The following is a 14,529-nucleotide window of genomic DNA, read 5'->3' on the forward strand; positions in this document are numbered from 1 at the left end:
AATCTGTAAACACCTTGAAATCAATGCAGTGATTACTAGAAGCCAACATGGATTTGTCAGGAACAAATCCTGTCAGACTAATTTGATCTCATTTTTTTTTTTTTATAGGATAACCTCCCTTGTGGACTGTGGGAATACTGTGGACATCACAGTATTCAGCATTCAGCAGTATTCAGTATTTGACTTCAGCAAAGCTTTTGACAAAGTACCACATGACATTCTGATTAACAAACTAGCTAAAAATGGGCTAGATGGAACAACTATTAGGTGGATCCACAGTTGGCTACAGAATCGGACTCAAAGAGTACTTATCAATGGAACCTTCTCAAACTGGGGAGAGGCAACGAGTGGGGTGCCGCAGGGCTCAGCCCTAGTGCTCTTCAACATTTTTATTAATGATTTGGACGAGGAGGTATAGGGAACGCTGATCAAATTTGCAGATGACACAAAATTGGGTAGGATAGCTAATACTCTGGAAGACAGAAACAAACTTCAAAGTGATCTTGATAGGCTGGAGCGCTGGGCTGAAAACAACAGAATGAAATTTAATAGGGATAAATGCCAAGTTCTACATTTAGGGAATAGAAACCAAAGGCACAGTTACAAGATGGGGGACACTTGGCTCAGCAATACTACAAACGAGAAAGACCTTGGAATTGTTGTAGATCACAAGCTGAATATGAGCCAATAGTGCAATATGGCTGCAAGAAAGGCAAATGCTATTTTGGGCTGCATTAATAGAAGTATAGCTTCCAAATCACGTGAGGTACTGGTTCCTCTCTATTCAGCCCTGGTTAGGCCTCACCTAGAGTATTGTGTCCAGTTCTGGACTCCACAATTCAAGAAGGACGCAGACAAGCTGGAGCGTGTTCAGAAGAGGGCAACCAGGATGATCAGAGGTCTAGAAACAAAGCCCTATGAAGAGAGACTGAAAGAACTGGGCATGTTTAGCCTGGAGAAGAGAAGATTGGGGGAAGACATGATAGCACTCTTCAAATACTTAAAAGGTTGTCACACAGAGGAGGGCCAGGATCTCTTCTCAGAATGCAAGACACGGAATAACGGGCTCAAGTTAAAAGAAGCCAGATTCCAGCTGGACATCAGGAAAAACTTCCTAACTGTTAGAGCAGTGCGACAGTGGAATCAGTTACCTAGGGAGGTTGTGGGGTCTCCCACACCAGAGGCATTCAAGAGGCAGCTGGACAACCAACCGTCAGGGATGCTTTAGGGTGGATTCCTGCAATGAGCAGGGGGTTGGACTCAATGGCCTTGTAGGCCCCTTCCAACTCTGCTATTCTATGATCCTTTGTTAACTTTCATTTACAACTAACGTATGCTCTAAAAGTCCTTGGGTAGAATCATAATATGTGTACACAATTCTGAACCTTTAACTATCTTATATTTTGGCTTGTGTGGTGATCACAAGCTTTTGCAAGGCAGGAAGATAAGCGTTTGCAAAGAACATTTGGCAATTGTGGAACGAAGCCAAGTCACTTATGAGTGGTAAAAGGCACAAATCCTTTCTTAAAAACATTTGCTATGGCAATTAAAGAAACACTTGGAACTACTAAAGTAAGAATTATCAAAATTACAGCTACACAATCTTCACACACATGTAAGCTCATTAGTTTTACTTATCAAATTTAACTTTAGTGTCCTTTAAATGTTGGGCTGAGTACTTAGGTTGCTCCGTGCTGGTTTCTTCGCCTGTGTTGCTGGTGGCTTCCGGTGCACCAGAAGTCAGATGACCTTTGCTTTGCCTGTGTCCTTCTGGCACGCGGGGCCAGGGGAGGCTTTATTTTAGAACAATGTGTCCATTTATCTGTCTCTAATAATTTCACAGCAGAATTACTTACAAGTACAATGCAGTAAGGACTTTTTCACTTCTGGGGTCCTACTTTTAAACAGGCAGGCTGGAACAATCTCTGACGATGAAGCATAACGATGGAGCTGAAAAAGAGAAAACTACAGGGCAATTACATATTCTTGGAATAAAACATTCCCCAATTCCTATTTATTTTTTTTCTTGTTCCCCCACTAAAAACTGAGGGGAAAAGCCAAACATTAGTTCAAAATGAAACAATTTAAGACCTTTTCTGACTTTAACAATGCAATAGGAAATACATCCACCCATTTCAAGGAAATTTCTAATTTAATTTTTGCTAGGGTTTGTTTCAGGGTCCTATTAACTCTATCTGCCTACCAGACTGGAATCTTCATGAGATGCCAGCCTAATTTTAGGACAAAAGTGCCATATTCTACACTACCTAAGAAGTAAAATAGCTTTTTAGATCTGTTTCTATGGTTTCAGGCAAGAAAACCTGAACAAAAACAAGTAGGTGTTCAAAAAAACTTTTACATTTCAACAAAGTCAATCTGAATTCTTTAAAAAAAGGATAACAAGTCCATGTCTGCAGGGGCTTTTCTTTTGATACATTTACAAATGAAGCCAGTAAAAACAATTCACTGAGCATTTATTGAGCATGGTTCTCAAAAAGTCTTTCAGTCATTGAAGAGGCTGATCAATGCCCATCTTGTGAGGTCTTTAAACACCTGATCTTTAAACAGGGAGGTCATGATGATTCTTGGCACATCAGGGGTAACAAATCCCATCTTTCTGGGTTCTTGAAAACTTGAGTTATTGTGCTAATTCCAAGTCTTCTTTTTCATAAGGTGGATTCATAGAATCATAGAATCATAGAATAGCAGAGTTGGAAGGGGCCTACAAGGCCATCGAGTCCAACCCCCTGCTCAATGCAGGAATCCACCCTAAAGCATCCCTGACAGATGGTTGTCCAGCTGCCTCTTGAATGCCTCTAGTGTGGGAGAGCCCACAACCTCCCTAGGTAGCTGATTCCACTGTCGCACTGCTCTAACAGTCAGGAAGTTTTTCCTGATGTCCAGCCGGAATCTGGCTTCCTTTAACTTGAGCCCGTTATTCCGTGTCCTGCACTCTGGGAGAATCGAGAAGAGATCCTGGCCCTCCTCTGTGTGACAACCTTTTAAGTATTTGAAGAGTGCTATCATGTCTCCCCTCAATCTTCTCTTCTCCAGGCTAAACATGCCCAGTTCTTTCAGTCTCTCTTCATAGGGCTTTGTTTCTAGACCTCTGATCATCCTGGTTGCCCTCTTCTGAACACGCTCCAGCTTGTCTGCGTCCTTCTTGAATTGTGGAGCCCAGAACTGGACGCAATACTCTAGATGAGGCCTAACCAGGGCCGAATAGAGAGGAACCAGTACCTCACGTGATTTGGAAGCTATACTTCTATTAATGCAGCCCAAAATAGCATTTGCCTTTCTTGCAGCCATATCGCACTGTTGGCTCATATTCAGCTTGTGATCTACAACAATTCCAAGATCTTTCTCATTTGTAGTATTGCTGAGCCAAGTGTCCCCCATCTTGTAACTGTGCATTTGGTTTCTATTCCCTAAATGTAGAACTTGGCATTTATCCCTATTAAATTTCATTCTGTTGTTTTCAGCCCAGCACTCCAGCCTATCAAGATCACTTTGAAGTTTGTTTCTGTCTTCCAGAGTATTAGCTATCCCACCCAATTTTGTGTCATCTGCAAATTTGATCAGCGTTCCCTGCACCTCCTCGTCCAAATCATTAATAAAAATGTTGAAGAGCACTGGGCCCAGGACTGAGCCCTGCGGCACCCCACTCGTTGCCTCTCCCCAGTTTGAGAAGGTTCCATTGATAAGTACTCTTTGAGTCCGATTCTGTAGCCAACTGTGGATCCACCTAATAGTTGTTCCATCTAGCCCACTTTTAGCTAGTTTGTTAATCAGAATGTCATGTGGTACTTTGTCAAAAGCTTTGCTGAAGTCAAGATATATGACATCCACAGCATTCCCACAGTCCACAAGGGAGGTTATCCTATCAAAAAATGAGATCAAATTAGTCTGACAGGATTTGTTCCTGACAAATCCATGTTGGCTTCTAGTAATCACTGCATTGATTTCAAGGTGTTTACAGATTGACTTCTTTATAATCTGCTCCAGAATTTTCCCAGGGATGGATGTCAGGCTGACTGGTCTGTAGTTCCCAGGTTCCTCCTTTTTGCCCTTTTTGAAGATAGGGACAACGTTAGCCCTCCTCCAGTCGTCCGGCACCTCACCCGTCTTCCATGATTTTGCAAAGATAATAGACAAAGGTTCTGAGAGTTCTTCCGCTAGCTCCTTCATTACTCTTGGATGCAGTTCATCGGGCCCTGGGGATTTGAACTCATTCAAGGAAATGAGGTGTTCTTTGACCATTTGTTTATCAATCTCAAACTGCAATCCTGCCCCCTCAACTTCTGCTTCACTTTTTCCAGGGGGGTCATAGATCCGCTTTTGGGAGAAGACCGAGGCAAAGTAGGAATTGAGCACTTCAGCCTTTTGTTTGTCGTCTGTTATCAATTTGCCATCCTCATTAAGCAGTTGAACCACCATTTCTTTCCTCTGTCTTTTACTACTCACGTATATGAAGAAAGCCTTTTTATTGCTTTTAGCATCCCTCGCTAATCTCAGCTCATTCACAGCTTTAGCCTTCCTGACGCCATTTCGGCACTTCTGCGCCACTTGTCTGTACTCTTCTTTTGTAGCCTGGCCTTCCTTCCACTTCCTATATGTATCCCTTTTTGTTTTCAGTTCATCAATAAGCTTTTTGTGGAGCCACATTGGTTTCCTCTGTTGTCTTCTATCTTTTCTCCTTGTTGGAATTGTTTGTAACTGTGCCTTTAAAATTTCATTTTTTAGATACTCCCACCCATCCTGCACTCCTTTTCTTTTTAGGCTCCCTTGCCACGGGACCTTAGTTATTATAGTTCTGAGTTTATTAAAATCAGCTTTCCTAAAATCCAGAGTACGTGTATGGCTACGCTCGACTTTTGTCTCCTTCATAATCAAGAATTCAAGTATGACGTGGTCACTTTCCCCCAGAGTTCCCGTAACTGCCACTTTATCCACTAAGTCATCCCTATTGGTCAATAACAAGTCAAGGATTGCTGACCCTCTAGTTCCTTCCACCACTTTCTGTAGGAGAAAGTTATCACCCATACATGTCAGGAATTTCTTGGAAGGGCCGCTTTTGGCAGTAATGGTCTCCCAACAGATATCAGGGTAATTGAAGTCCCCCATCACTACTACATCACACTTCCTTGAAACACTGGCAATTTGTTTCTCAAAAGTTTCGTCCTCGTCTTCTCCTTGATTGGGTGGTCGGTAGTAGACTCCGATTATCATATTCTTTTTATTCCTAGCCCCATTTATTTTAATCCAGACGCTCTCGACGGGGCTCCCAATCTCATCCGCCTGTATTTCTGTGCAGGGATAGGTATTTTTAACATATAGTACAACTCCACCTCCCTTTCTATTTCTTCTGTTCTTTTTGAACAAGTTATATCCTTCAATTGCTATATTCCAGTCATGGGAGTCATCCCACCAAGTTTCAGTTATACCTATCAAGTCGTATTTGCCTTCATGTAATAAGAGTTCAAGTTCATTCTGTTTGTTTCCCATGCTCTGGGCGTTAGTATATAGACATCGAAGACCATGTGTTTTATAGTCTGGCTTTGTTCCTACCTTGTTGCAGACACTATTTTGGGACTCTGTTGGAGCTGTTCTCTGTACTGTGGTGCATTGGCCTTCATCCATTGTTGCCTCAAAATTTACGTCTCCCACCCCCGCAAGATTCAGTTTAAAGCCCTCCTGATGAAGTTCTTCATGCTGTGGCCGAACTCATTCTTTCCAGCCCTTGTGAGGTGCAACCCATCCCTTGCCAGCAGTCCATGTTCCAAGTAGCGTAGCCCGTGGTCCCAGAATCCAAAACTCTCACAACGGCACCACTTTTGAAGCCAGTCGTTCATCCGGAGTATTTTTCTTTCCCTTTCTAATCCTCTTCCAAGAACCGGGAGGATGGATGAGAAAACTACCTGGGCCCCAAAGTTCTTCAGTTTCCTTCCCAGAACTTCAAAGTCTGAAATGATTTCTTTGTAGCTCTGCTTGGCGACATCATTTGTTCCCACATGGATGAGAAGAAAGGGGTATGTGTCCGTGGGCTTTATGAGCTTCGGTAACCCTTCAGTCACATCTCTAATCTGTGCTCCAGGGAGACAGCACACCTGGCGAGTCCATGGGTCTTCACGACATACTTGGGTTTCAATCCCACGCAGCAGGGAGTCTCCCACAACGACTACTCTTCGCTTCTTCTTGGTTGACCTACCTTCTGTCTCTTGGTCACTGTTGCATGGTGCCTCCTGTACTTCTTCCTCTGCAAACTGTCCTTCAGTCTCATTCTCCAGAAGCTGAAAGCGGTTGCTTAACTGCAATGGCTCCACCGGTGCAGAACGCCCTCTAATTCCTCTTCTAACTGTCACTCTTTTCCAGGGAGTTTCCTCTTCATTGGCTTTCCTCCCCTCAGCATACTCCACTTCTGCTTCAGCTGGCTGTTGTTCTTCAATCTCATGTGCTTCTTGTTGCTGTTGCAGTTCCACCGTTCGGTCTAAGAACTCCTCGACTTCTCTTATTCCTTGGAGGGTGGACACTCGCTGCTCAAGTCCTCTCACTTTTTCTTCCAAAAGTGCCACCAGCTTGCACTTGTTGCAGGTGTACGCCATGTTGAGCTCAGGCAGAAACACGAACATTGCACACCCTTTGCAGGTCACTACCTCTAGGGACTCCTTTCCATCCATAATGTCGATTTCTGCTTTTGTTTTTTTCCTTTTTGATTATAGTAGAATTGCCTTTGCTTTGTTGTGTCCTCTCTGAAGGTACACAACTATATGAGGATGTCTTAAGGGAAAGTAATCTTTTGGGGTTTTTTTGCTTTTGTTTGGTGGTGGTTTTGTGGGGTTTTTTTTTTCTCTTTATGCTTTTCTTTTTTCCCCCACCTCTTTTTTATTTTTATTTTATTTATTTATTTATTTTTATTATTATTATTATTTAGAGGCCTCCCCCTTGGCCTCCCCTGCCAAACTCCTGTTTGCTCTTCCTGTTCGCTCGCTCCCTGGGAATCTGGCTTACTTTTCTAGCTCCTCCTCAAATACTGAGAAATGGGCTAGCTCCAATCATGGCAGCTTGTTTGTAGACAAATTAGCCAATTCTTTTGGCAACATCAGGGCTTCTAACAGATCAACTGTTAATTCTCCATGGGTCACTGCTCCATGGGCAGTCACAAATCTTCTTTCTTTCCAAATCTGTCCATGTGATATTTTGAATCTGTAAATATAGTCTTTTGCCTGAAACAAGCATCAGGGCTTCTGTGCATACTACGAGTTCAGCTGCTTGTTGTACAATTGTAGCTGGATCCATCAGTAAACAACTCGAGGTCATCATATAGGTCTGGGCGAGGTTTGGTGCCAAGTTGCAAGACTTCAAGGCATTCATGCTCTGGAACTTCTTCTTTGTAGTTCAGGTATCAACGTGGCAGGATTCAATGAGGCGAGCCTTGGGTCCACGAGGAGGTTGATCTCATATCTGGACTGGCAGGCAGGGTTCAGGTGTCAGCTTCTTCTACTGTACTCCACTGGTCTGTGCCACGTTTTTGGCACAGCACACTTGAGGCTGGTAGTGCAAACACAGTAATGCAAGCTGGAGTTTTTAATTGCTTTAATCATTTCACAAGTCCATTTTTAAAAAGCAATAGCTGTATTCTTCTTCTGACTTCTAATTTCAAAGGATACTAATGCAAGAACACAGGGGTGCTTTTAGGCTTCAATTGTAGTTGCATTTAGGGCTCAGGCTCAGGGCTCAAAGCATTTCGAAAGTTCTATTAGGCCAAAGGAAATTTGGGCCTACAACTTAGTTAGAATATCTCTGCCCAAAAAAAAGAGCCACTGGGCAATTTTCAGAACACAACATTCAAAACACACACAAAAATATAGCAATTCAGTATTTCCAATTTTCGTCAGCAAAGGGCGCAAGATTGTCCATTCACTAACTTTTTCAAGGCAGGGCTCTTTCACCCTCCTTTTCCTTCCGGTCAAAAACCATGCCACGTACACTAACCTTCAAACACTTTCCTTTTTCAACTTCACTTCAACATCTTTTCAAAACAACCAAAACAACCTTTTTAAAAGTCTTTCAAACTATCTCTTCTGCACAGCCTTCTCTCTCTCTCTCTCTCTCTCTCCTCTCCACTTTATACATTTTCTTGAGCTTTTTAACTCAGGCAGTGAATCTTCAAAGCTATGGAAGACATTTCTTCCGTGAAAGTGGGGTTCTACATTTTCTAATTATCTGAGGTTTGTGAAAGACAAAATACACAAAGTCTTCAAAATCTTTGGACTACTTTCACTGGACATTCTTTCTGCTTATCTGTAGCTGCTAAGCATAGGAGAAGCAACAAACACTAGGGAGGAGGAGGCGAAGGGGGATCCGTAGGAGGGAAACAAAAACATTAAATTTCTTTCACTTGGGCCGGGTGGAAAACACAAACTGACAATTCTTTTTTCTTTCACTTTAACACAACACCAACTTTTCTGTAATTCACATTCCAACACTAAAGGGCGATCCTTTGAGAGGTACATTTACTTAATTACATTTCTATGTTTGCAAATTGATTCCAATGACACAGCTGAAATTAACTTTGGATCAAGTTCAAAAGATCCACAAGGGGGCAATCTAACATTAAAAAGACATCCGTTCACAGTCACAAACATTTTTAACTCATTGTTACACTGTTACAGTTTCAAACTCACAATTTCAATGAAAGCTTTCCCAAAGACAACAAACAATGGGCTCAGGGACTCTTTTCCAATACAGACTATAAGCTTCCCATTTCTGAGGTCAATTGTGAACACCCACTCCCTCCATTTCCCGTGTCAGGGTCCTAGGGATTAAAGGTTTCACTCACCAAATAGCCGTCTCCCGTCTTCGCCCTTTCTAATCACGTCTGATTGCAAATTGTTGTTGCCTGTTCCCTTCCATCTGTCGGGGTGGAGTCGGTTTTGTAACCTTGGCTCGAATGGTCCCGTCAATTTGGTCTCCATGTCTGCACAGTGCATGATTCAACCTACTAGAGGCAAGAGAAATCTCTCTTGGCGATCGCTTCCTCAATCTAGGCTCTCCCTTCCACTGGCAGGCATGAATCCGACATGGGGTAGATCCGAGTCACGGCACCATTTGTTAGATCAATGTTCTTCTCACCCAAGGACGAAATCCAAACAGCCCTTAAGCACGACTCCACCATTCCAGTGACAGAGGGTTCAAAAGCGCTTTATTGATTAGTAATCAAGGCCTGGTCTCTTCAAAGGGAGCAATCAGACAAAAGACATAGGGAATATGGTACAGTATTTGAGCTTTCAAGGGGCAGGGCCCAGTAGCAGCATTAACCAATCAGAACATAACACTGGGGCATAGCTAATTATGCTAAACAGTTCTGTAAACAATACCTTTGGCCTGACAGTGAATTACAGAGAGTTAACTTTGACACAACAGCACTTGGAATAAAACTGGAGCCAGGGTTCTTGTTTATGTTTAGATAAAAAAGAGACCTGAAGACACCCTTGAAGACGCCCTGGTACGTGACATTTCGCCTAGTGTATAATGGATACTATACAGCTTCTTTTAGAAAATGGAGGTGGTTATGCTAACAGAAGGAACGTCTCTCTCCCTCTCTTTCTGCCTTTTCCCAAAGGCCTCCCTGTTCCCAGCTTGGATCTCTCCCCTCCTCCCACTAGCCACACTCATCACCAGGGCTTTGTTCTTGCTCCATCCGCAATGAGGCTTGAACACACCAGAATGCTCAGGGTTACCCAGAGTTGCTGCATGATGTGGAGACCAGGCCACTATGTCCTAAAAGGCCACCTGTAAACATTAAAAAAAAATGAATTTGTGGGCCACACTAGTTTTCAGTTCTCTTGATTATCATTGGCTCCTCTGATAAATGAAATAACCATCTCTTGGGTGTCTTCTTTCAGCTGATGGGAGGCTGCATGAAAGAATTCACAAAGGCATGAAGCCCTATGAACGCTTGGACTACGGGAAGAGTTTTAGACGGAGCTCAAGTCTTGATGCCCATCACAGGATCCACACAGGAGAGAAGCCTTATCAATGTTTAGAGTGTGGGAAGTGTTTCAATTATAGAAAGAGCCTTAAAAGACATCACAGGATCCACACTGGTGAGAAGCCCTATAAATGCTTAGAGTGCGGGAAGAGTTTCAGTCAGAATTCACACCTTAACACCCATCACAGGATTCACACAGGAGAGAAGCCCTATAAATGCTTAGAATGTGGGAAGAGTTTCAGTCAGAGTTCAGACCTTAACACCCATCACAGGATCCACACAGGAGAGAAGCCCTATAAATGCTTAGAATGTGGGAAGAGTTTCAATTATAGAAAGAGCCTTCAAAGACATCACAGGATCCACACAGGGGAGAAGCCTTATAAATGCTCAGAGTGTGGGAAGAGTTTCAATTATAGAAACAGCCTTAAAAGACATCACAGGATCCACACAGGGAAGAAGCTCTATAAATGCTCAGAGTGTGGGAAGAGTTTCAATTATAGAAATAGCCTTAACACCCATCACAGGATCCACACAGGGGCAAAGCCTTATAAATGCTCAGAGTGTGGGAAGAGTTTCAGTCAGAGTTCAAACCTTAACACTCATCACATGATCCACACAGGGGAGAAGCCTTATAAATGCTCAGAGTGTGGGAAGAGTTTCAGTCGGAGTTCAGCCCTTAACACTCATCACAGGATCCACACAGGAGAGAAGCCCTATAAATGCTTAGAGTGTGGGAAGAATTTCAGTCAGAGTTCTGACCTTAACATCCATCACAGGATCCACACAGGGGAGAAGCCTTATAAATGCTCAGAGTGTGGGAAGAGTTTCAGTCAGAGTTCAGACCTTAACACCCATCACAGGATCCACACAGGAGAGAAGCCCTATACATGCTTGGAGTGTGGGAAGAGTTTCAGTTCTAGAGATAGCGTTAAAAAACATCACAGGAACCACACAGGAGAGAAGCCCTATAAATGCTTAGAGTGTGGGAAGAGTTTCAGTCAGAGTTCAGATCTTAACACCCATCACAGGATCCACACAGGAGAGAAGACTTATAAATGCTTAGTGTGTGGGAAGAGTTTCAATGATAGAAATAGCCTTAAAAATCATCACAGGATCCACACAGGAGAGAAGCCTTATAAATGCCTAGAGTGTGGGAAGAGTTTCAGTAATAGAAATAGCCTTAAATATCACCACAGGAGCCACACTGGTGAGAAGCCCTATAAATGCTTCGAGTGTGGGAAGAGTTTCAGTCAGAGTTCAGGCCTTGACACCCATCACAGGATCCACACAGGAGAGAAGCCTTATAAATGCTTAGAGTGTGGGAAGAGTTTCAGTCGGAGCTCACACCTTGACACCCATCACAGGATCCACACAGGAGAGAAGCCTTATAAATGCTTAGAGTGTGGGAAGAGTTTCAGTCAGAGTTCAAGCCTTGACGCCCATCACAGGATCCACACAGGAGAGAAGCCCTATACATGCTTAGAGTGTGGGAAGAGTTTCAGTTCTAGAGATAGCGTTAAAAAACATCACAGGATCCACACAGGAGAGAAGCCTTATAAATGCCTAGAGTGCGGGAAGAGCTTCAATGACCCTACAACCTTTAGAAGACATCGAAGTATTCACACTGGTGAGAAGCCTTATAAATGCTTAGAGTGTGGGAAGAGTTTTCGTCAGAGCTCAAGTCTTGATGCCCATCACAGGATCCACACAGGAGAGAAGCCTTATAAATGCTTAGAGTGTGGGAAGAGTTTCAGGTACAGCTCAAACCTTAACACCCATCACAAGATCCACACAGGCGAGAAGCCCATAAATGTTTATAATGCTGAAAGTGTTTCAATGACCATACAACCTTTGAAGACATCGAAGTATTCACACTGGTGAGAAGCCTTATAAATGCTTAGAGTGCAAGAAGAGCTTCATTCACCGTAGAAACTTTAAACAGCATCAAAGAATCCACTATAGGGAGAAATCCTTTAAATGCATTTCTTAGCATACTGGAAGAACTTCCAACATTATAAGTACCTGAAATCACATCAAGGAAGAGACACAGGAAGTATTTTTTTCAATCCCAGCAGTTTCCGGAAAGAAGGAAGATCTTCAAATGGAGGACAGCCATTTCATTTAAAAGAAGCAAGCCCAGCAGGAAAGACCTTGAATTAAAAACAAATATCCATGCCGCGTTCAGCCTAACAGATCTGTCGAGGGCTTCTCAGCTTCACTGAGCCACCAGTGTGTTGGGAAATGAGAGCTGTTAAGGGCCGGGCAGAGGAGTTATTTTGGCCTTCTGTGTGTCGTATGGTGTCCTGCGCTGTGGTCATTTCCAGATTCCCAAAGACCTTGGAGGGCGATCAGGAGGAGAGTGGTGGAGCTGCACCGCAGAGGTGTCTTTTCTCCTGGACAGGCGCGTGCAGTCTGTGCAAGCGAAGCGGCTCTTTTTTGTTACAAGCGGTGGAATCAGTAGCCCCAAAGGCCTCGTCTCTTGGCCCCATCTTGCAAGTTCCTGAGAACGTTGTGCGAAATATGCCTGGAAGGGTAGCAAACCCACCCTGCTGATTACCGCAAGAAATATGTGAATGTGCTGAGCCAGAAGCCTTCTCTGATGCTCCTGCCTGATTAGGAAAATGATCAATTGGTTTCCAGGTTTGAGCAGAAGTGGACTCGGTTTCGTCCACACCGCCCACATTGAACGATAAAGAGCTGACTAAAGCACCCTGTCCGGGACAGGGATGGCATGGCCACAGAGGTGCAGGCGCTACGAACCTCAAGGCTGGATGACTGCAATGCGCTCCATCTGGGTCTGCCCTTAAGGGTGCTCCGGACGCTGGAGACAGTGCAGAACGCAGCAGCTGTCTGGGGCTGCTCCTTTTCGGCATGTGACTCCTGTGCTGAAGGGACTGTACTGGCTCCGTATCGGGTACAGGGCCTGGTTTAAGAGGGTAGCGTACAAAGCCCTAAACAGTTTGGGATCGGGATCCATGAGAAAGCGCCTTCTCTACTTTCACCCTGCCCTGGGACTGAGGTCATTGGAGGGCCGGCTCCCGGTGGCTCTGCGTGGACCTTTGTCCCGATTGGAGTCCAGCGGGAGAAGAGCCTTCAGTGTGGTGGCCCCTTCCCTTTGGAACTCCCTGCCCCTTGTGGTTAGGCAGGTGGCAACACTAGGCTGCTTCTGCCTCCTCTGAAAAGGACTCTTTTCCAGGAAGCCTTCCTCAACTGACCAGCCACTGTTGATATTGTTCGTTTGTTTTAAATTCAACAAAATTCAATTTACTGTTTTGTATCTTCTTTCTTTTTACTGTTTTATTCCTATGTGCACCACTCTGGAATTTGTTTTAGACCAACATGGCAAATAAATACATAAAGATTAATATTGTGACTATTCCTATGATAATGCATGTAACTTCTGTTGTCTTAAATCTCTTATTGTATTTTAAATCCCTCAATTGCTGCTAGGCTTTTTTTTTCTCTTTTTCTTTTTGGTTGTAGCTTTCAGCTTTTATATTGCAATTTTAAGCTAGTTCATTTTATATCGGACTGAAGCCTGGAATGGATTCAGAGGCCCACCGGAACCAGAGCCACCAGCCTCTGCTCCCCAGGAATCTCAACATGAAAAAGATGGGTTTTGTTGCCTTTCGTTGCCATCAGTATATGCTGAGTTTTCCTCATGTGAGTCCTCCGGGGCTTCATCAGTCTAAAACCTGCAAAGAGAGAACTTGAACAAATATGCTTTTAATAAGCATTACATTATGCAAACGCGTCACAGATATCCAATACAAATGAACGCACCAATGAGTCCTTTGAAGTCAAAACAAAACACGGATTTCTTGCTTGCAACTTTTCAGTGGTCCAGTCCCAAAGTGCCTTCCTTTCCTCCAGATGCTGAACATTTCAGCAGCTTCTTTTGTAGATTTCTTACCTTTAATTCCCAGGGCCATCTCCAATTTGTAGTTCAACACTGTCATTCCAGGTAGTAGCCCAATAATAATAATAATAATAATAATAATAATAATAATAATAAGTAATATAAGAAGTACTGAAATATTCAGTTAATCTTGTGCAAAGGGAGAAGAGCCTCTGTCCTCTGACATTCAGCTTCCTGGCAGAACAAGCTGGGTCTTTATTTTGGTGGAGGAGGTGGGGTGTCTGGTCTTTCTTCCCCGGGTGAGAACTCCGCCCCAGGGACCGTGCCCACCTCCTCTGCAGGGGTGTTGTGATCAGAGGCTCTTCTGCGAGTTGCTTCCTCTCCCTGCAGCTGCTTGAGCTGAAAGGGAAGATGGAGTCGACGTCGGGGAAACTCAGCAGAGGGAGCGACCAAAACCTGGGATGAGGAAGGGCCCTTGGGGAAGGGGGGATGCGAGGAACTGTTGCATTGCAAGCATCTTGAAATGCCAGAGACAGCTTCTGAAATGCTACTTTATTCTCAGCCTACACTAAAACCGAGACTCCAACCAACACTGGCTCCAATCTTCCCGACCATCCTCTTCCTCTCCCTCCCAGCTCCCCTCCCTGCCTCTACTACAACTCCCAGCATGCAATTCACC

At 43.8% G+C, this 14,529-nt stretch overlaps 1 protein-coding gene across 1 annotated transcript in view; it reads left to right on the top strand.

Moving 5' to 3' along the window:
* The window catches only part of LOC134396123 (uncharacterized), a 176,166-nt gene that overhangs the window by 97,358 nt on the left and 64,279 nt on the right, over positions 1–14,529 (top strand). Inside the window, 2 exon segments of the mRNA XM_063122484.1 lie at positions 9,982–11,053; positions 11,207–11,745. Coding sequence (XP_062978554.1) covers positions 9,982–11,053; positions 11,207–11,745 — 1,611 coding nt within the window.

The sequence above is a fragment of the Elgaria multicarinata genome, chromosome 3, assembly GCF_023053635.1.
Source record: "Elgaria multicarinata webbii isolate HBS135686 ecotype San Diego chromosome 3, rElgMul1.1.pri, whole genome shotgun sequence".
Lineage (NCBI taxonomy): Eukaryota > Metazoa > Chordata > Lepidosauria > Squamata > Anguidae > Elgaria > Elgaria multicarinata.